Here is a 21,512-nt window from a genome sequence, read left to right as displayed (position 1 = left end):
CCCTAATCTCCATGAATATGAAGGGATGACTGTAGTTTGAACAATTTTCTCTACACTGTGTGAGTAAATGAGGGTTTCTGAACAGTTTTCAACAACTATTTGCACTATGGCACTTGTTTTTTTAAAAAAAGAAAAAATATTTTGTACAAAACAAAAAACCAACCCCAAATCTTTTTTCTTACAAAAGAATTGTTTTTGCACAAGATACATTGTTTCCCATGCCACAATATTGTTGGTTTTTTTTGCAGAAAACTAATTTTCTGCACAAAAATCATGTTTTTTTCACAAAAAGTATTTTAATGCAAATTCTCCAGAAAAAAACTAAAAAACCGCAGCCATTCCTCATTTTCTTAGTGAAAGTCTCCATGTGTTCAAACATCTTTTTTCATCAAGAATAAGAAAATTTAGTATTTTTACATCTTCAATCATGGATTAGACCATCCTTCCATATGTTTTAACTAGTGATATGTTGTAATACAGGAATCCAGAATTCCAAAATCCAGTTCCAATATTGTCCACATGGGTGGCTGAGATTGCTTTCTGATGGTTCATTGTACATAAACTTTTTCATGCACAAACTTATTAAAATATTATGGTATATATAAAATTACTATCAGCCTATATGCATAAGGTGTATACAAAACATAAATAAACATCATGTTTAGCCTTGGGTTCTACCTCCAAAATATCTCCTTATGTAAATGCAAATATTCCAAAATCCCCCCCCCCCCCCAAAATCCAAAATACTTCTGGTCCCAAGCATTTCTGGTAAGGGAAACTCAACCTGTACTGCAAGGATTACAGTTCTGCAAGATATGAACTATTATCAGGCCATAATCTGCCTTGCTGTTCTGGAAAATTTGGAATTTTCATTGATGTCCCTGCCAGATGGTGTCTCAAATTGTCCAGTAAAAAAGTAGTTTATTGTGCAGTTTTCACCATACAAAGACAAAACTGTCTTTTCTTTCTGTAACTGCCCATCCATCTATTTGACCATAAAATTTAAGAGATTCAGCCCTCCCGCTTTCTTTTTTTTTTGAACAGAAAAAATATTTGAGACGTCTGTGTGAAATTCGTGGTATCCTTGAGTCTTCTGACTTCTTTAAACGGCATGAGGTGAGTGTGGGTGACAACTCTTGAATACAGCAGCCAAGAATTGAGCAACTTCACAAAATACCACCATTTCCATTGGAAGGAAGCAATGACAATAGCCTTGACAAAATGATAGCTATAGAAGGTGGCTGGAAGCTGCTGTAAATTCAGCTGTTCCCAATTCTGTTATTGGAGGCAAGTCCCTTCTTATCCAAACACTTCATAAAATCCTCCCTCATCTTGGTACCAGTTTATGTGTTTCATTTTTCCAGTCTTGAAGCTGAAAGTGAATCTAATGGCTAGCAGAAACCTACTGTGCAGACTGTGGCCAAGATCCTACATATGCCTGTAGCCTGCAGCTCTGTGTCCTCCCCACTGCCTGGCAAATGTAAAGCCTCAGGAAGCATTTCTGTTGCTGTTATGTGCTTGTGGGGACAGGAGAGATGACAGGTGATGGTTCAAAGTACAGAGAAGCAGCTTGGTTCAGGAGAGCAGGGGAGAAATGAGAATGCACTCCCAAGTGGAATGCACTTGCTTTTCTTTCCTCCAGGAGCTCAGAACAGCCAGATTTTTGTGGTCTAAATTGGTTGTCCTCTTTCCTCCCTCTCTACAAGTGTGTGACAGGGCCAGGGTTCCCTCTTGGGGTTGACAGCTCCTTGGTAGTAGGAGGTTTCTCAATGGAGTGCAAGGCAAGTGAATAGTGTTCTGCGCCCTATCCAAAATGGGACTTGCACATGCATAAACTGCTCTTGCCAGCATCCATTTGCATAGTATTAAGTCCCACAATCCCAGAAGTCAAGCCTGATAAACATACTTGGCAAGAAAGGGTAGTATTTCTTATGAAGAAAACCTGTAGATCAGTTGTAGAAGTTTTATTATACAGAGAAGTCACTAACCCATTCTTCTGTAATTATAAACCACTGGTGTATTAAGTTTATGGAGGGTAGAGCCAGCAACAGAAGCAGTAACTTCTTACATATCAAACAGGTATTTCTCTCTCCTTCTCTTTATAGGTAATTGGAAGTTCACTGCTATTTGTGCATGATGATAGTGGGAATGCCAACATATGGCTCATTGATTTTGGAAAAACTACCCTTCTCTCAGATGGCCAGACTCTTGATCACAGGATTACATGGGAAGAAGGAAACCGGGAGGATGGATACTTATTTGGACTGGACAATTTGATTGATATCTTAGCAAGTATCCTGGAGAGATGAAAAGAACTTGTTCAAGTTGTGAAGGGACTGATTCTTAAATTTCAATTTCTTTTCACAAACAATCCCTCTGTTAGAGGTAAAGCCTTTTAAAACTTACCATACTCTGAGGACATCAGGACCTAGGAGGCTGCTGCAGAACGAGCTAGAAATGCAGAGCCACTTTGTAGTAATCTGGAATGCAACCATCTGAATTAAGATTTACGGAACAACAGAATGAATCTTGAATATTTAGATATTGGATCAGGACCAAGTAATTGGTTCAATCATGATTCAAATCATTCTGGATTGCATTATAGCAACTTGGAACAAATGTTGCTTGCAGCACGTGGGATGAAAAAGACCAGAGTTCTCCTCTGGAGGAGTTATTTAAAAAAGTATTAGACAGGCCTCTTTCCTAGTGCTTACACATCATATGTAGGGATATTCATTTTCCAGACATTCCCCTGGGACATCGTAACATGTATAGCGTTCAAGCCTTCATTTAAAATAATAACAATAATAATTTGTTTATTACTACAACAGTGCAGCAAAAAAGCTTGAAAATGTACACAAAATACTGCTGGAGCTTTAGAAACCAAAAGGCACTTTGGGCTTCTGTGTGTATGGGGGGGGGGGGGGGGTTATGCCTTCCAGTTGCCTGTTGACTTATGGTGACCTCATAAATTTCATGGGGTTTTCTTAGGCAAGAAATACTCAAGAACCGGTTTTGCCAGTTCTTTCCTCTAAAATACTAGTCTATAGCACCTGGTATTCATTTGTGGTCTCCCATCCAAGTACTAATTAGGGCTGACCCCACTTAACTTCCAAAATCAGACCGGATCTAGTGCATTTGGGTTTCTAGTAGTGGATTAATGGCTTTTATGCACTGTACAATTAAAGGGCACTTACATCCTTGTCCTCTTCTTGCTTCCCTATCCTTCCCAGTATTTCCTTCTCTCCCAACCTGTTTTCTTTCCCTTTTCCTCCCATGCATAGTTTTTTTATTACTTCAGTCCTTGCAAAAACATTGTGCAGCTTGCCTTTTGCAGAAACAATCCCTGTTCAAAAATGTGTTATGCAAATCTAGCCTGTAGTCTTGCCCACAAACCAGGACTGCAGTCTAAAGAAAATCATGCAAAAGGTGTGGTTTTTTATTATGAGCTCAGATTTGGTTTGAGTGAGTGTCCATCCCCTTTGCAGTATAGCAACCTGGGTAATTCTATACCATTGGCTGACAAACCATACGAATGCTAAAAACAGGAAAATTAGGCCTGTATCTAATTTTGCATCCTCTTCTGTGACTCTTGTTATATCTGGTCAGACATTTTAATTGCATTATGCAAGAAACACAGCACATTCCAGGGAGGAAGCACCAGTGTGCTTTGAAAGTGGCCTACAACAATTTTAGAGATGTTTGTGCTGGCCCAGAAATAACTTCTTCTTGCTAGCTGGCATTGCATATGAATGTCTGAACAACTGACAAATAATATCTTACTAGCTGTATTGAATAAATGAAGGCAGTACTGATGCATGTAGTTGACACTGAAATGTTTCATACCCTAGGAATCAAAACCCCAGTCTTGTTGCTTGGTGGTAAGATTGCGCTACGTCTGATTCATTCCAGACTTGCCACTTCTATATGAGTATATCAGCAGATAAAAAAGGAATAGTTATGTTCGTAGAGACAGACATTGGGAATATTAAGATCCATTTAGTGTATGTTGAATGTGATATTACTACAGCAATCAGTTATTTTAGCAGCAACAAACCAGTTGTGAAAGTGACAGAAAATACTGTAACTTTCATTGTTTTCTTCTATGATGTAGAAAGACTTTAAGTCACATTAAGCAAAAAGCATCATGGATTGATTTTTCAGTACACAATTTCTTGTGTGTAGCACCCTAGCCATAAAGTTTGAATAATTATGTGAATAATGAAACATTTGCACTATTAATGACCATATGTGAACACCTGAAGTTCTTAATGGTCTCCATGGCAAAGCTGCATTAGAGGGAGAGAGCAGCCATTATGATGAACTCCATGGCTCTTTGGCCGCATCTCATGCTGATTCTGCTTTAGTGACCTGGGTAGTTTTGCATTATCTTGCCAGTGCTGCAAGACTTCGAGATCCCTATCATATATCATTCTTTTAGCATGCATCTTTTTAATTGTTTAAATGCAGGTGATTAAAATAAAAACATTTTCTCACCTCACCCCCATTCCTGTATTAGACTAGGGTAGATATTGTGTGGCCATCCAGGTGCTGAGGAACTGAAATAGCTAGCATTCCTCACCATTGGTCATGCTTGCTAGGATTGATGGGAATTGTAGTCCAACATCTGGAGGGCCATATGATTCCTGTACCTTTCATTAGATCTTGTTAGATCATTGGCATCAGAGAATCATAGAATAGGAAGTGTCCTTAGAGTCTGCAAAGGCCATCCAGTCCAAAACCTAAATACACAATTACAGTACTGAAAGATGCCCACCTAGCCTCTATTTAAAGATCTCCAAAGAGGGAGAATCCACAGCCCTCCAAGGTAGTCTACTCAACTGCCAAACAGTTCTTAGAAGATGAAATCTAGGTGTATCTCTTTTTATGATTTGAATCTACTGGCTGGTGTTCTAGTCTCTGGTGCAGCAAAACAAAACAAAACCTTCTTCTTCTACATGATATCCTTTCATATTTTTAAAAGTGGTGTATCATGTCACCTCTCAGTTCTCTTCTTTAAGTTGTTCCTTATTAAGTTGTTCAGAATTGGCCATCCTGTATAGTGCCGTTTGTTTAGTTCAGTTATAGCAGAGTTTGTCACAAAACTAATTTCAGCAGTAGCAGCAACAACTGTCTTTGTTGCTGCCTCTGCATAGGCTGTAGAAGAGTTGGCTGAGACTGAGCAGAGGGCTATCACTCTCCCCTGGTTTGATGCTCAGATGGAAAGATGTGTCATTTCCTGATGCCAGACTTTAGGAGGCTGCAACACACAGTTGAAAGAGACTGCTTGAACAAGGACTTAACTATGTGTTGACTCTCCCATCAGCCATTGTTTCAGTTGGTCGACTTTAGTTGGGACAAATAAATAGGATTCATGCTTAAAGGGCAGTATAATAGAACTATAAAGAACCTTACATAGCTATGATGGGTTTGTAACCACATGTACTACATGGAGATTATGTGGCCCTCTGGTTCTTGTGGAAACTGCAACTCCTGTAGTCCCTTACCATTTGGTATGTCGGGGTAGCACTGATGGGAGATGCATCCACCAATGACTGCAGGGTCTCATTCCCCATTTCTGCTCTAAAGCATGGCTAAGCTACCTAGCATCCTAAACGTTTTGAACTACAATTCTCCCAATCCATGGGTATGCTGGCTGGGGTGTGAGTTGTAGTCCAAAACTTTGGAAGAGTACCAGGCTGCCGCCTCCTATCCTAGAGGATATAAAATTGTGGAATTTTAGTCCATAAATAGTGGGACAAAAATATGAAAAGCCTGATCTTTGTTTAATTCCATGAATTACATTTCAGTGACGGAGAATCATGCTTGAAATGGTTGAGTGGACTTCGGCTACAACTCTACTTTTGTTACTACAAATCAGATAAAAAGCCTTGTCTCACTTGTAGAGGATATTGCTCTGAACACTACACTGAAAATAATATACTATTTCTTGCATCCTAACTGTATAGGTTAAGAAGTTTGGTAGTTCCAATTGAATAAAAATTTCACTGAAACCAGATGTCAATTCAGTTTTTCTTACGGAGATACTTGTCCCTTTGGCATATAATCCCTCCTTCTTTTGTTTTCTTCAGTGATCACAGATGAGAGCCAAAGTAGACAAAATATTAAATTCATGCACTTAAAAAAATACAAATAGTAGCTGCATGGGTGTGAGCATGCATCTCTATATATAATCCCTGGCACCAGTCAAGGATTTGCTCCAATTAGAATATCAGATCCAGATAATGAAGTTTCCTCAAATTTGCAGCAGGGAATGTCATGGTTGAATTTTCCCTTCCACCCATTTGTGATCCTGGTAATTTTCAGCCTCAACCGCATGGATATTATTTGTATTTTAATGAGCATTGAAAATATGTAAGGTAATGCACCTCATATAGGCCATACTTTCCTTTGTTACCAAACAACCAAGCTGTTTTATGGCAAAGCTTTGTGCTGTATTGGCAAACTGAATGGCCACCAACACATCTGGACTAAAGGGAGTGGAGAGATCTGATGAATAAGGCTGCAAGAATTACTGTTAAGCAATAATAATGTGCTTTTTTTTAGTGATAGGAACATCTGTCAGCACTTTATGAAAACCTAATAGTGGAAGGGCAAAGCAGTCATTGCAGGACTATTGGTGAGAGGCTGGAGCCAGCTAAAGAAAGGCCAAGAACTAACATATGCCATGCAACAGGAGTTTGGCAAGAAAGGGCCATAACTTTAATGGTTAGAGCTGTATAGGTTGGAATGGCATGAGTCAAAGATCCAAAATCCCATAACCAAATGATCCAGAGCATTCACCACATACTGGACTTCTGACTTGAAGCAGGAGTCAGCAACTGAGAAGCCACTCGGCTGTACAGCTACCGTGTGGTTCTGTGTCACCTGTGGGTGATACATGTCCACCCTGAAGTGGGCATTACCTGTAAATCTCTATCCCTAAAGTTCCCTAATGAAATTTCATTCCATGAAATGATGGAACAATGAGCCGTAAGGTCCAACTTTTCCCACAACAGGATCTAGCCCCATGACACACTGTTTCCAAAGTTGTGACAAAATAATAGTGAATAGGATTACAGATCACCATACATGCATTAACAAGTCTGAAAGCAAATTGTGGACCACAGTGATGTACACCAGAAATGCTGGGAGGGTGGGCAGTTGAAATCAGAATGTCTTGCAGAGCAGGATACTTCTAATACATTTTCCAAGCGGACCTGAGAGAAAACGGAATTTCTCAGGCTGTCACCTGAAATGCACACTGCTTACCCAAGCCAATTGGCTACCTCTCCTTGGCACATGAATGGCACATGGGAGCCTTGCAAGAAGAAGCTGAGTGAGCAGGGAGAAAATGGCGGCCTCCAGATTCCTGCAGCACCACCACAGTCTGTAATAGCTCCCCAAGTAAGTCTGAGGGCTCATCCTTTTCATGGTAAAATGTAATTGTCATTCAGTGTTTGAGCAAAATTCCAGAAGAGATCAGAGACAAAAACTGTTGTACTGTATTCCCTTTAGTTTAAGATAAACTAAGAGGCATGCTGGAAAATAATATACTATTGCAGTTCCTTCAAGGATTTACTCTGCCTCAGTTCTGTGCATCTTTCAGAAGCAAAACGAGTCTACCCTTCTCCAAGCATTGCAGGGGAATCAATACCATTATTCATAAATAACCGTGTTACATCCAGACAGTTATGGGAGAGAGGGCTTCTTATTCCAGATAGCTGAAGATTGTTTCAAGGTGAAATTACAGCTTTATAGTGGGCATTGTTGTGTGGCTTCAAGTCATTTCCAACTTATGGTGACTCTAAGGCAAACCAATCATGGGGTTTTCTTGGCAGGTTTCTTCGGGGGGGGGGGGGTTACCATTGCCATCCTCTGAGGCTGAGAGTGTGTGAACTTCATATTATTTTCAAAACATGCAAAACCTGTTTACCACAGATGACAATGATATAAGAGAAATAATCTAGCATCCAGAAGCTATGCTGAGCCACAACTTCCAGAATCATGGGTGGGGGGATTCTGGGAACTATTTCCCAACAAAGCTGGAGGGCAATAGAATAGGGAGGGCTGGAAGATGCAGAAGGAACTAATGCCACTTCCAGACTACCTTTAGCTTTAAAAAATGGTTTCCAGCCTAAAATCTAACAGGAGTACCAAGGGCAAAACCTAATATTCTTGTGTGACAAAGACAGAGAATGCATTACCCATTCTCCAAAAATAGGAAGTGGATTAACAGATACCTTTTTTAAAGAATAAAAGAACAGAGATGGCATCAACTTCCCCTTATTTCCCCAGACATTTAGATGTCAACAGAAAAGACTGGACAGCTGTGTTAGGATGTATTTATTTCAGCATTGTAAATATAGAAGTACAGTATACATCTTGTCTGAATTGAAATTGCATAGAAGCAGGCTTATTATTCACACACTTAACAGTGATCCCAAAGGGCAAGATGGCAAGTACTGTTGCCATTCTTAGAGGTAATCACAGCTTGAAAGCAATTCATGTAAGTACAAAACTGTGAAGATGCTGAGATCTCTCTTAGCCTTATCATGGTAAAGTGTCTGGTTTCTCTGTGCTACTGCAGAAAAGGTGAAAGAGAAAATGGATTGATCACAGCCAAATTGAAAGGGGGCAGTTTTTTAAAACTAGAAAGAGGATGATGGATTCAGTGGTGTTGATATAAAGTACTTTTTGAGAGAACGACATAGGGCATATGCAGGGACGTAGCTAAGATTTTAGGAAGGGGGGGTCCAGACTAAGTGCCACCATTATAATGGGGCTTGGGTGCGGCGGTGCAGCAGCACACACCATTCATTTTTCTAATTAAAGGGGGGGGGGTCCGGACCCCAAGAAACCCCCCTTGGTTACGTCCCTGGCATATGAAAGAGAGAAGGAAAATTAGGAGAAAGAGAAATGGTCTGCAGGGATGTTGTGGAAACCAAGTTGTTGTTAGACGGAAATGCATCAGGGGAAGCCCAACAATTCAAACTCCATATTATTGTAATATACATTTTGTTATCAAGCCTCTGCTCTAAAATGTGTTTTACAAAAGCTATCAGCTTAAATTACATAGCTATAACATGAAAACATTGGGAGCTACCTATGCCAAGGCCTGATCTTGCCAAAACAATGGTATTAAAACTAAATATGTTTGAAAATGATTCTTAATAATTCAGCATTACTAAGAAATGCAAGGGTGTAAAGCTGAGCTTCAGGAGTGCCCACTACTTGAGCAGTTTAATACCATCTCACCTCCACATTGAACCAACATGTGACTGTAATCCTATTTTATTAATTTGATATACAGTAGGTCCTTGTTATCCTCTGGGGTTTTGTTCCAGAATCTCCAGTGGATAACAAAATCCATGGATGCTCATGTCCCATTAAATACAATAGCATAGCAAAACGGTGTTCCTTATATCAAATGGCAAGATCAAGGTTTGCTATTTGGAATTTATACTTTTTTAAAACATATTTTCAAGCCATGGATGCTTGAATCTATGGATAAAAAGTCTGTGGATAAGGAGGGCCAACTGTATTTGGACTTGATTCAATGCTGAGTGTGTCAGTGAGGTGGTGTAAGATCTTTACATCTGTACAGTGACAATGGTACACAAATACATGTATGCATATTGGTACTTTATACCAAACTGTAAGGCAGTCAGAATCTGAAATGATCTTAGCTGGATGGAATAACTGAGAACCACCCATGAGAGAACAATTGGAACATACAGTGAAGATTCCCCCACCTGTAGTTGTAGAACAGTTCATATAAAACAGGTACAACAAAGCTTTTTTTTAAAGAAACAAACAAACCCTAAGTCTCTTGAATTGAAAATCTGAATATCCCTGTAGTAGAAACCTTACAGTATCAATGTTCAGTCCTACTGGCTCCAGTGGATCTCGTTTTCTTTAACAAGCCAATCCTATACAGACATAAGGAACATCGAAGGGAGAAACCGCTAAGTGCAAAGGTTTTGTTAGCTCAGACCAGTAGAACACAAGAGTGGAGAGTGGCATTTTCCATTTTGCGCCTGACTCTTCCTTCCACTTACCTGTCACATTGGTCCCAGGGTCTGGTATCCCTCCTCCCATCATTAAAAGTATATGTTGCAGGAAGATGAAAGCTTGGGACCCGGCCCAATTAGAACTCCTCTAAATATGCTGTGTCCACCATTGGCACACCCATGGCAAAGGTTTCCATGTCTACAGTGGGAACTCTTGTGTGAGGGCAGATCTGCTGGGGTGGATAATTTACAATAGGATACCTTTCCAGGGACCTTAGAACTGTGCACTGAACGTGCTTAAGGTTGTAACCAAAATGGCCTAGTGTCTGGGTCAACGGGAATATTGTTCACATAGGATATGTGAGAGAGAAGATCAAGGAAACCAAGATTTCATTCTAATAAGGTTAATCGGTGAAGTGATAATAGGGCTCTCTTAGAGGTATGAAATACCTGCTTCCATGTGTTGATTGTATTAATGAGAATTCTATTATGAAACATGTCTTTCTTGGTAGGGGATGGGACAGTTTAAGCATAGGGGGAAAGCAATATATTGCAGCAAGCACTTGCAAAGCCTTTTACAATTCCCCAGTTTCATTTTGTAATAATGGTGTGTACTTTTCTGTGTGAATGTGATTCTCAGTATAAGTTCCATTTTGCAGATGTGTTTATTTTCAGACACACCCACGTTAGTCTGTTTCAATATAAAAAGAAGGTAGTCTTTAAGATCAACCATCATTATTTTATCATAAGCATTTGTAGACTACAGCCCATTTCTTTAGATGCATGAAAATTGAGGTAAATGTGTTAGTCTTGACAATAATACAAGACTCATGCTTAAGACTCGTGCCTTATTTTTATGCTTTCAGAACAAGCAACGCTGAGTCTAGTGATCATTCTGTAGGACCTGCTGATGTGTCACGTAAACATATGAACATATGGAAACAGGCTTCTATCTACAGAGAAACCTGGCAGTAAATAACTTTTTTTTTTGCTGGTGTGACATAAAGAGGATTTACCCCCTGCTCTTTGATTCTCTGCTTTTTCACCACCAGCCTTATCCTCCAGCAATATCAGAAATGTGCACTCAAAGCAGATCTTGGCCCATTCATGACCAAATGTATGCAAAAGGCACATGCTGGATCCACCTTGGGTCTTTTGCCTAAAAGACCCAAGCTTGTGTTCTTCAGTGAGAAGACTTTTGTTCTAAATCACTTGAGTCAAATTCGTACACATCTCTCAAACTGTCCATATGAAGGACATCCTACATTTGACAAAACACTACCTACTTTCAAGGTATGTGAGACACATGAACCTAGAGTACAAGACATTCCAAAGCTACTGCTAGATCTATGATACTTCCCTGCAATTAACGATCCTGGATCCATGAGGGATGCCTTATAGTGATATTTTTAAAGGGGGGGGGGAGGGGAATATCCCTGAAATTACTTGTGAGATACTGTGGCTTTTTATAATGATTCTCTTTTAAGGAGCTCTGTTTATGTTCTGAAGTGTATCATGTACTCCTCAGCTTGCCATGCCAATAGTAAGTATCTATTAGACATGCCTGGCAGATGTTAGGGAATGACAAGAATAATTAACAGCCTTTACTTATTCAGCCAGAGGGTATCTAAAAATCAAAATGTTCCTGCTTCAAGTAATGGCCTTTGTCACATTTCACCATAGAAGAACTTTCAGTTTGTGTGTGTGTGTGTGTGTGTGTGTGTGTGTGTGTGTGTTGCATCCTGAATCTTTGGTTTACAAAAAACTGTTGCTATAAGAGTGTGAATTACTACTGTTGAACACTGAGTGATTTTTTAAAGAAACAGTTCCTTCTATGTAGTCTATTAAAAGAAAAGGTCCAGTTCAAAGTACAATGACAGGTAACTCCTGAGACCTCCAGGGTCAGGCTTTGAAAAATGAACTAGACTGTGGTGCAAATCAGCATTCAGTAATGAAAAAAGATGGTATCCATTTTACCTGCTCCTTAAAATAAAGAAAGTTTAGTTTTCTAAGTTTTTAATGCTTTATGAAGAACACAAATACTTTCTGTGTCTTCCTCCAACTTTGGCCACTTTTCATTGTGAATATACTGGTCATTCCTTGTTGTTACTTATAGCTTTCAGCCATTGTGTCCAATGCAAACCCAGTAGATTTTATTTTCTACCCTGTAAATCAGACTTAGTCAAGAATCAGCTGGAAAGTATTTTGAAGTCCATTGGCATACAGCAGTAGCCCATGGTTTTGCTAATTCTAACCTACTCTAATTCATGGTAGAGCTAATTTTTCACTGGATTGGGTGTAGCTGCTTTCCATAGACCATTAGACTGTAACATGGACCTCATTACGCTCTGTAACTGCTGGTGACTGCTTAATAGTCTGGCACCACTTTTATAATTTTTATGTATGTCATTAGGCATTTATAGTGCTGGCAGCCAGAGCAAGACAACATTAATCCATTTGTTTCTTGAACATGGTCAACAGAGGGAAATGTTGGAAGGCAGGAAGGAGAGAGACAACAAAAACCAGGCATTTTAATTGCTCTTGCAGACATACTCACTCCCAGAGCGAAGGCCTGATTCTTTGGAAGAGCATCCCCTCTTACACAGGTGTGACACTCAGATCATCAGACAAGGAGAGGCCAGAGTCTCTCTCTCTTGAGGTCTTCTCTGGTTTAGAGAAAAGTTTGCCTTCTCTATGCAGACTGGCACTCCTCAAGACCATGGCTGACTCTGCTGCTAAAGATGAAGGTTGATTTGTTTCAAAGCAGAGATCATCATAAGCATAATTCACATTGCCACAGGGGAAATTCTGTAGCTTCACCAGTTCAATCCCACCAATATCAATATGAGGAGAATGGCTCTGGCTTGGAGATGAAGGTGATGCCCGAGAACTAGGGGAGGAACTGCAGTTCCCATCAAACCCAGAATCTTCACGTTCCTGTGTTGGATTGAGTTTGGAGCTGGGCTGGCAAATGCTTTCCAGGACCCAAGACCCATATGTTGGATTCCAAAGATTTTTGGTTTTGTTTTTCAACATCTGCGTCGGCTGATTTGTGTTGGCTGAATCCAGTTTCTGGTTTAGGGTTGACTCAGCCCAAGCCACATTGCTGGAATCACTGAGGCCAGGCAGGCCAGGTCCTCCGCCTGTCCAGTTACCAAGGTTCTCCACTAGCAGCTCTTGTGGGCATTGCCCATATTTGTTCCCTGAATTATGGTCTTCTAATGTTCTGGGATTCATCTGAGGTGCACAGGTAGGGATACCCAGCAAAGGAACCATGCCAGTTGAACTATTTGGATGCAATACAGTGCTTCCTTCATCATCTGGTGTTGGGCTGCATTCAATGGGCAGCTCTGTATTGATCACATCAGGATCCTGAAAAACAAGAAAATTTGTATGATTTCCCAAATCCTTTCAGATTGTGTTTACAGGTATACAGGAAAGATCTAGAGGTTACCTGCAGCTGCAGTGCATTTTTAAATTAAAAAGACACACTATAAACAACTGGTAAGGACTGGAGATGTGACTGTGATGCATCTGTATGTGATTAATGTTCCCCTCCCCTTGGCTGCAGTACTCCAGATTGGTAATTCCATACCTTGGACCTAATAGTTTTATGGCCTTTAGAAGGCCACATGTATAATTTCATTGTGAAGCACACAAATAACAATTCTCGTCTTCCTACTGCCATTGCAGACTTTATAACTGCTTCTGCATTTCTAGAATGTTAGAGCAAAAACAGCATCAAAAACTCACTTGCCAACCCTGTTTTTTCTTTCTTTTTTTAAAAGAACTGGTGTCATTTCACATTTTTTAAAATCATGTAAGTCTGGGCACCAAAACATCTACAGTAAATAATATGGAGTTTCTTTCTGCTGCAGAACTCATTTATTTGGGCATATGCACAATTTTATTATAGAAAATAAACTTTTATACATTTCATTCATTTAATAGTTCTTCTCTAGTTGGGACTCATTGGATTCAGCCCATTGTATTTTATAGATTAAAAAATGAGCATGTGTAACCATGTTGCCCGTAGCTGCTTTTTGACTACGAAAATAACTAAGCAAGAACATCAGCACACAGAGGCTTATGACAAGCCTTCTTTTTTGCACTGATTGTTGTGTATGTGCTTTCAAGTTACCTGTCAATTTACACAGACCCCATGAATTTCATAGGATTTTAAAAGCCAAATAATACTCTGCTTTTATCTCTCTCTGGCACAGTACAGATCACTGAAAAATGGCAGCCTGCTGGCACCTGTTTTTCCTCCGGAGGGAAGCTGCAGCCACCAAACTGGGCCTCTCTCTCTCTCTCTCTCTCTCTCTCTCTCTGTGGTTTATTGAGAACCTGAGACTTTCACCCAACCTGTAGTTAGCCTTCATTTTCCTGATGATGAAGGGAGCTGATTTTTCCTTTGGGCTACAGTCACTTGCTTTACTGAGTGCAGATAAAAAGTCCCTGGGCTTTCTGAAGGAATTTCTTGCCTTGAAAAGGAAGGACATAGTTCTCTGTTACAGTTCAGTGGACCATCATAGTGCACAGAGTTTTTGGATGCCCAACACTGTGCCAAATAAAAGACTACTATGTTTGATAAGAAATTCCCTTACCTGTGTGCAGTACTTTATTCTTTCCAGAATGGTAGAGAAATTAGGTCGGTACTCAGGGCTGTGCTGCCAACACTGTGTCATAATCCGATAACTTTCAGGGAAAATTAAAATTATCAGCATCAGAAAGATGAGGTTTGAAAATCTCCTAATTACATTTCCCTTTCTTCTGAGAAGAACAATGTTTTTTTTAATGAAAATGTGTTTAAGGAGCCATTTCACAGTATGCAATTGTTGCACTATGATTTCACTTTAACTGTTCTGGCAACATCCCATGGAATCCTGGAATTTGAAGTTTTAGGAGAGGGTTTTTTTTTAGAATTCTCAGCCACAATGCTCTAGTGCTTCACCAAATTATATAGCCAGGATTCCACAGGATGCAGTCATGGAAGTTAAAGTGGAATTGTAGCATTAACAGGGTCCTGAAAAAAGTAAATGAGGTCTTCCAGACCAGGTAAAGCAGAAGTACTTTCAAGGGTCCTAACCTGGGTTTGGAGGTGTGCCAACCAATACTGGATGGGGTTACTCCCCGTGAAAGGCAGTGTTTGCATCCTGGGGATGCATCTGGATCTGTTGCTCCAAATTACAGCCTAGATAGATGTGATAGCCAGGAATGCCTGCTATCAGCTTTTACTGTTGCCCTTCCTAGTTTGTTTTTTTTTTTTTAGAATTCTCAGCCACAATGCTCTAGTGCTTCACCAAACTAGAGCTGTAGGATCTAAAGATGGTAGTGCATGTGCTGATAACCTCAAGGTTGGACCTCTGCAATGCGCTATACATTGGGCCACCTCTGTACCAAGTTTGGAAATTTCAGTTAGTTCAAAACAGCAATCAGATTGGCTACTGGTACACACCTCGGTCATATTACACTGGCTGCTAATCAGTTTCCAGACCAGGTACCAAGTGTTGGTTGTTGCCTTTAAAGCCCTGTGTGGTTTAAGTCCATATTACCTACAGAACTACCTCCTCACATATAATCCACCCCATACACTCAGGTCCTCTGGGAGACACTCACTTCAGTCAGCCAAGACTAGGTTGGCAACTGTTACTGAGAGGACAGTTTCTTTAGCTGCCCCCAGAGTGTGGAATGACCTGCTGGAAGAGATTTGAAAGCTGCATACATTGTCTGAGTTTACAGCAACATTAAAGACCAGTCTCTTCCAGCAGGCTTATCCAGATGATTTTTAAATTATGAATTTTAAAGTCTACACTGAATATTTTTGATATGTATCAGTTTTATATGATATTTTAAGGGTTTCATATAATTTTAAAACTGTATTATGTGTTTAATACTGTATTATGTGTTTATGTGAGTAAAAATAAAGGATGATGATGATGATGATGATAATGGCTAGAACCCTATTGGGAAGTTATGAATGCTTAACCTATGGTTACTCACTTTTTCATATTCATAGGGTCTATGTAAGGACCATGAAAGTCCTCCAGTCTCCACTGACTGGGAAACAATCATGAAGTTGAAGGGGGTTTGTTTCTCTGTCAATTGGGAAAGCAGCTGACAATCCCACCCACCCTTATGCATGTCAAAGTTGCCCCACATAGTTCCCTCTGCCATGTTAAAGAGGTCTGCTTAGCCATGCTATAGCCATGTTGAGAGTCTGGGTCTGAGGGGAGGGGGATAAATAGCTATGTGGGATTGTTGTGTGTGAACCACAGTCACAGAGGTCCTAGCTCTCCATGGAAATGGAATGGGAAGAGGGAGGAGGGAGGTGGATCTGGAGGGAACATGGAAGTGAAACTTAGCTTGCTAACTTAAATCTGGCAAAGGATGTGCTACTGTGCTGATTGTTTTCAATAAATTCTTTCCGGTTTCATTCATGAAGAGTGTTCACTGAGTTAGAGACAGGGCATTCCACATGAATAATCTCTGGTGCAAAGGGGAACTGTGATGGGTCCTGCTTCTGCTCATGAGAGGAGGTAGGACCATTGGTCAGTTCCTTCCCAACTGAGAGGGGAACAGACCTCAGTTGATCACAATAGCTGCTTCCCAGTAAATGGAGTTTGCAGGAGAATTGAGACAGGATTTCATGCGTATGTAAATCTCTAGTAGGATTCTGGCCCTTATTCTGAGGGCAAAGAGACAAAAATGATATAAACCCTCTTATAGCGGGCAAATTGCCTGTTGGTCGAAAGGTGGACAACAAACAAGTAAAATATGCAACTTTAAATAAATGGGGGACAGAACTCTCTGAGCAGCTGAAAGTAGGAACCATTCTTCCTTATTTTACCTTCCCAAATTCCTCATAAAACAAGAATGCTATTAAAAGGAAAAGAAGGCTGTTTCCCCTTCCCCCATGCTCTGCAAACTAACATGCAACTTCTGCAACATATGTAGGTGGTAAATTCAACATTTATGAATCCCCAGATTTTTAAAAAAACAAAGCTCAGCGCACAGAACCACACAATGGCAACACAATGTTTTCTTTCTGATGGGAACTATTGCTACTTTAAATACTACCTGGCCTTTCATCCTTAAAAAAAAAAAAAAGAATGTAACTGTACTCACACAGGGCCTGGACAATTCTTTGGGGGATCCATTCGTCCACCACTGGTGACAAATTCTAGCACTTCCTGGTTGGTTTTGCAGGGATAAGGCATGTAGCCCAAGGAGAAGATCTCCCACAGCAACACTCCAAAGGACCTAGCACAGAAACAGAAAAGGCAGCTCATTAGTCTTTGGTTGACACATCAATAGCTATTCTTTCTATCACTTTCTGGGCACCATAATTCAAAAAGGATGTTGACAAGCTGGAGGATGTTCAGAGGGGGGTAACCAAAATGGTGAAAAGTCAGGAAACCATGCACGTCCAACAGTCCACAGTGATGGGATTTGCAGTAGAAAACTCCTCAAGGGCACCAAGTCAGAAAAAAACATGCCACAAGGTTATCTAGCTTGGTATTGTTTGCACAGACTCCAGAGAGAAGTATATAGCTGGAAGATGTCAAAGATTACGCCTGGGAATTTTACATGCAAAGCATATACTCTACCACTGAGCTATGGCTGTCTCCAAAGATAAAAAGAACCAAGGGCAACAAAGAAAATAAAACATAACGGTTTCAACAATGATTCTTATCAGCAACCATGTATGCTATTTGCATCCTCTTCTTGAACACAAGGCCCTGAATCCTATGGTTAGGCTCACCTAGAGTAGATTCGTTGAATCAGTGTGATTTACCTATGTGTTGATTCATCATTCAGTGGTTGATTCAATGGGACTAATCAACAAGTTTAATTCCTTGGCATTCTAAAATTGTTACTAGTGGTATTCCACCCCCACCCCCCCGAACCCTACAAGACACCATTATCAAATTGCTGTTCTCCTGTATTTTTCCTGTTTATTTTTATTTTTGCTATGAACTCACAAATTTTTTTTGTTTTTAAAAAACAGAAGATGGCACATGTTTCACAGGTGTATGATGCTTCAGCCCTCTTCATCTCTGTGGTTCAGAAAGCTGGCCCACATCACAGCATTTCTTCACTTAAGTGCATGCTCAGCATGTTCACTATTATCCTTCGGGTCACTGCAACTTCACTTCTACGTAATCAGTTTTTAAATACTAAATTTACTAAACGATTAAAATATTTGGCACAAGAGTGCATAAAATGCTTTATTGCAAACTGTAAAACTGAACAGAAAGCCATGTACAGTTTGCACAACAGGCTATAATCCTCTACCCCAGAAGAAAAAAAAAGTTCATTCTTGTGGCTGTGTGTGTCCACAAAGTAGTTTTGTGCTCCTCAGCCTTTCAAAATTTCCCAAACAGCCCTTTCTCAGGTAAAAGGGAAGCCTCTGAGAGCAAAGATTAATTTTGAGAATAGGTGGTTACCCCCACCCTGTGCTGTTTAACATTTAAAAACACTTCTTTTACAAAAGCAGCAGGAGACTGTTGGGGTAGGGATTTCTGGCACTTTGTGCATCCTCCAGAGCATGCCTAGGGCAGAAACGTGACTCACACCATGGTCACAGTTGCCCACCCCTAGCTTATACATATATGTGGGAGTGTGTCTCACTCAGAGTGATGTACTTCTGAGCAATTATGCACAGGGTTGTGCTGTTAAAGGCACTTACCAGGTGTCAGTCTTGGAGGTGAAGATACCTTCCAGGAATGCCTCTGGAGGCATCCACTTGACAGGAAGCATGGCTCGTCCTCCTTTGCGATAATAGCTTGCCCTAGTAAGGCCCAAGGGAAAATGATACTTTGTAATGAATGTGTAGACCAGCGTTTGATTCTTTGCTTGGTTATGAAACCCACTTGGTGACCTTGGGCAAGTCACATGCTCTCAGCCCCCGGAGAAGGCAATGGCAAACCTCCTCTGAACAAATCTTGCCAAGAAAGCCCCATGATAGCTTTGTCTTAGGGTCACAGTAAGTCAGAAATGACTTGAAGGCACACAACAACATAACCAACAACGGTCACATTCTGACTTCTGTCCCTCCAGAAATGCAATTAAACCAAACAGTTTCATATCTGTGTTCAGAAAAGGAGGAATAGAAATTTCCTTCATAGTGAATACTAATTATTATTATTATTATTATTCCCAACTTCTCCAAACGATCGAAGCAGCTTACATTAAAATAAGACACAGAGCCTTGCTAAAATATTCACCCTTTTAACTTTTCCACTTTTTGTCTAGTTATAATCTTAAATTGAAATGGATTCACCTGGAATGAGTATGGAAATACTCAACACTGTGAAAGGACAGAATATTTTTACTGGGGAATAAATGTTAAGAAAAACAGAAACAAATTGGCATTTGTTGGCTCCAGCTATGTCATGTTGCTTGGGGACCCTTAGGGAACACAGGGAACACAGCTTTCACTTCTTGCCACATATTTTCAATCAGATCAAAGTCTGGGCTTTGTCCAGGCCCAGTCAAAGACACTCAGGTTCTGATTTTAAACCACTCCAGGGTCTGATTTTAAACCATGCTCCTTGACTATGTGTTTAAGGTCCTGCTGAAAGCTGAACCTTCACTCCTGGCCCAGGTCCTTTTCAAACTGAAACAAGTTTTCCTCTAGAATGTGGCTCGATCCATCTTGACTTCAATCCTGACCAGTTTTCTAATTTCTACCAAGAAAAAGCATCCCCACAACTTGATACTGTTACCACCATGCTTCATGAGGATGGTGTCCTCAGGGCAATTAGTGCTGTTGCCTTTGCACCACCCATAATGTTTTGCAGCAAGGCCATAAATTCAATTTTTATCTTGTCAGACCAGAGAAGCTGTTGCGATTCACATGGCTTTTTGCAAACTTGATATGGGCTTGTTTCATCAATGGCTTTCTCTTTGCCATTCTTCCATAAAGCCCAGCTTTGTGGAGAGTTCAGGTGATAGTTCTCTCATCAGACCAGAGAAACTGTTGCCATTCACATGGCTTTTTGCAAACTTCAAACAGGCTTTGATATGGACTTATTTCAGCAATGGCTTTTTCTTTACCATTCTTCCATAAAGTCCATCTTTGTGGAGAGTTCAGGTGATAGTTATCTAATGGACATTCCATGAACAGTTTCTCCCTCAGCTGGAGACCTCTCCATGTCCTAGGTCTTCACTGGCCTCTTCTTTGCCACTGTGACTAATTCCTTCCTTAACCACCCATTGTGTTTTGGTGGATAGTCCTCTCTGCAGAACCACAGCTGATTCGTATTCTTTCTGTTTTGTAACAGTCAAAATGTATTAAGGGATAGGGGAGAGGAGGAGAACCAGCCATCAAAAGACAAAACACAGCCCACATGTGGTTGTACGTCTTACTCAGTGTATCTAGCCATGCAATGTTTTTAGCCATGCATTATACATGGACAGGAGAAATTTTCATTTATTTTTTCCATCCCACTCCCCCACTGTTGTTATAGCTTACCTGTAGATATCTCGGGCCATTCCAAAATCACCAATTTTGGCTACTCGCCCAGGCCCAGTGCAGGTCAGAAGGCAATTCCTTGCAGCTATATCCCTTTAAAAAGAACACAATAACATAGGATAGAGACAAGTAATTTTGACTCTCAAGTGAACCTTAAACATGCACTGATATGAATCCTTCAAGTATTAAATCATCCATCTATTAGTGTTGCAAAAAACATGCCTTTCAGATTTATTAATTAGTTATTTACATTTTTTCATTCAAGTAGCATTTATCACCAGGGGCTTCTGTGCCAAAAGATCACTTAAAATATTGCTCTATAGCATAACACATGTTTCTTTGAGTGTATTTACACCATAGAAATAATGCAGTTTGACACCACTTTAAGTGCTGTCGATCCATTCTACATAATCTTGGGATATGTAGTTTTACAAGGTCTTTCACCTTCTCTGTCAGAGAGCTGGTGCCTCACAAAACTACATATTGCAGGATTCTGGAGGATGGAGCCATGATAATTAAAATTAGAATGCTATACCAGTCCAAAGAATCCCTGATCCGGAACATCCCCCACAAAGTAATAAAGACCCATGATATTTTGTGATGCTTATATTCTCAGACATCCTGAAGTTACATTAATTCATTCTCCAGGGAAGTAGTTCCCATGATATTGTGGGTGCATGTAAAGAGCAACCAGCACATGTCCAAAATCTGAACAAAATAAAAATGATGTTTGCCTGCTGATAGAAGCAGCACAGTCAGGTGGCCAACCTAGGGCCCGAACAGACAGGTGAAAATAAAACTGCTTTGGGTCACTTTGGAGGTATGCTGTTTAAATGATACACACATCTTAAGAGGCCAGAAGCTGTGCCAAAGCTGTGCTCCAGTCCTTAGGACTGGAGTGTGGTTTCAGTGAGGCTTCCAGCATCTTAGGATGCATGCATCATTTAAATAGCATATCTCCAAAGTGACCCTAAGTAGCTTTATTTTGGCCTGTCTGTTCGGGCCCCTAGTGTCCCATG

The 21,512-nt window shown here is 40.3% G+C and overlaps 2 protein-coding genes across 2 annotated transcripts in view; one reads left to right on the top strand and one right to left on the bottom strand.

Moving 5' to 3' along the window:
- ITPKA (inositol-trisphosphate 3-kinase A) overlaps positions 1 to 2,918 on the top strand; it is a 77,744-nt gene extending 74,826 nt beyond the window's left edge. The window contains exons 6-7 of the mRNA XM_089521911.1: positions 1,045 to 1,116; positions 2,106 to 2,918. Coding sequence (XP_089378037.1) covers positions 1,045 to 1,116; positions 2,106 to 2,309 — 276 coding nt within the window. The 3' untranslated portion in view covers positions 2,310 to 2,918. The remainder of the gene's footprint in view (positions 1 to 1,044; positions 1,117 to 2,105) is intronic.
- A 5,426-nt stretch (positions 2,919 to 8,344) lies between these two features.
- Positions 8,345 to 21,512, bottom strand: part of LTK (leukocyte receptor tyrosine kinase) — a 167,976-nt gene continuing 154,808 nt past the window's right edge. Inside the window, exons 25-29 of the mRNA XM_089523151.1 lie at positions 20,494 to 20,586; positions 18,706 to 18,807; positions 17,142 to 17,276; positions 14,621 to 14,711; positions 8,345 to 13,385 (exon numbers count right to left, since the gene is read on the bottom strand). Of these exons, the coding sequence (XP_089379277.1) occupies positions 12,612 to 13,385; positions 14,621 to 14,711; positions 17,142 to 17,276; positions 18,706 to 18,807; positions 20,494 to 20,586 (1,195 nt within the window). The 3' untranslated portion in view covers positions 8,345 to 12,611. The remainder of the gene's footprint in view (positions 13,386 to 14,620; positions 14,712 to 17,141; positions 17,277 to 18,705; positions 18,808 to 20,493; positions 20,587 to 21,512) is intronic.

This window comes from Sceloporus occidentalis, unplaced genomic scaffold (assembly GCF_023333645.1).
Source record: "Sceloporus occidentalis isolate IW3139 unplaced genomic scaffold, rSceOcc1.0.p SCAF_4, whole genome shotgun sequence".
Taxonomy (NCBI): domain Eukaryota; kingdom Metazoa; phylum Chordata; class Lepidosauria; order Squamata; family Phrynosomatidae; genus Sceloporus; species Sceloporus occidentalis.
The sequence above is the reverse complement of the archived record's forward strand: the minus strand, read 5'-3'. Positions and strand labels throughout refer to the sequence as shown.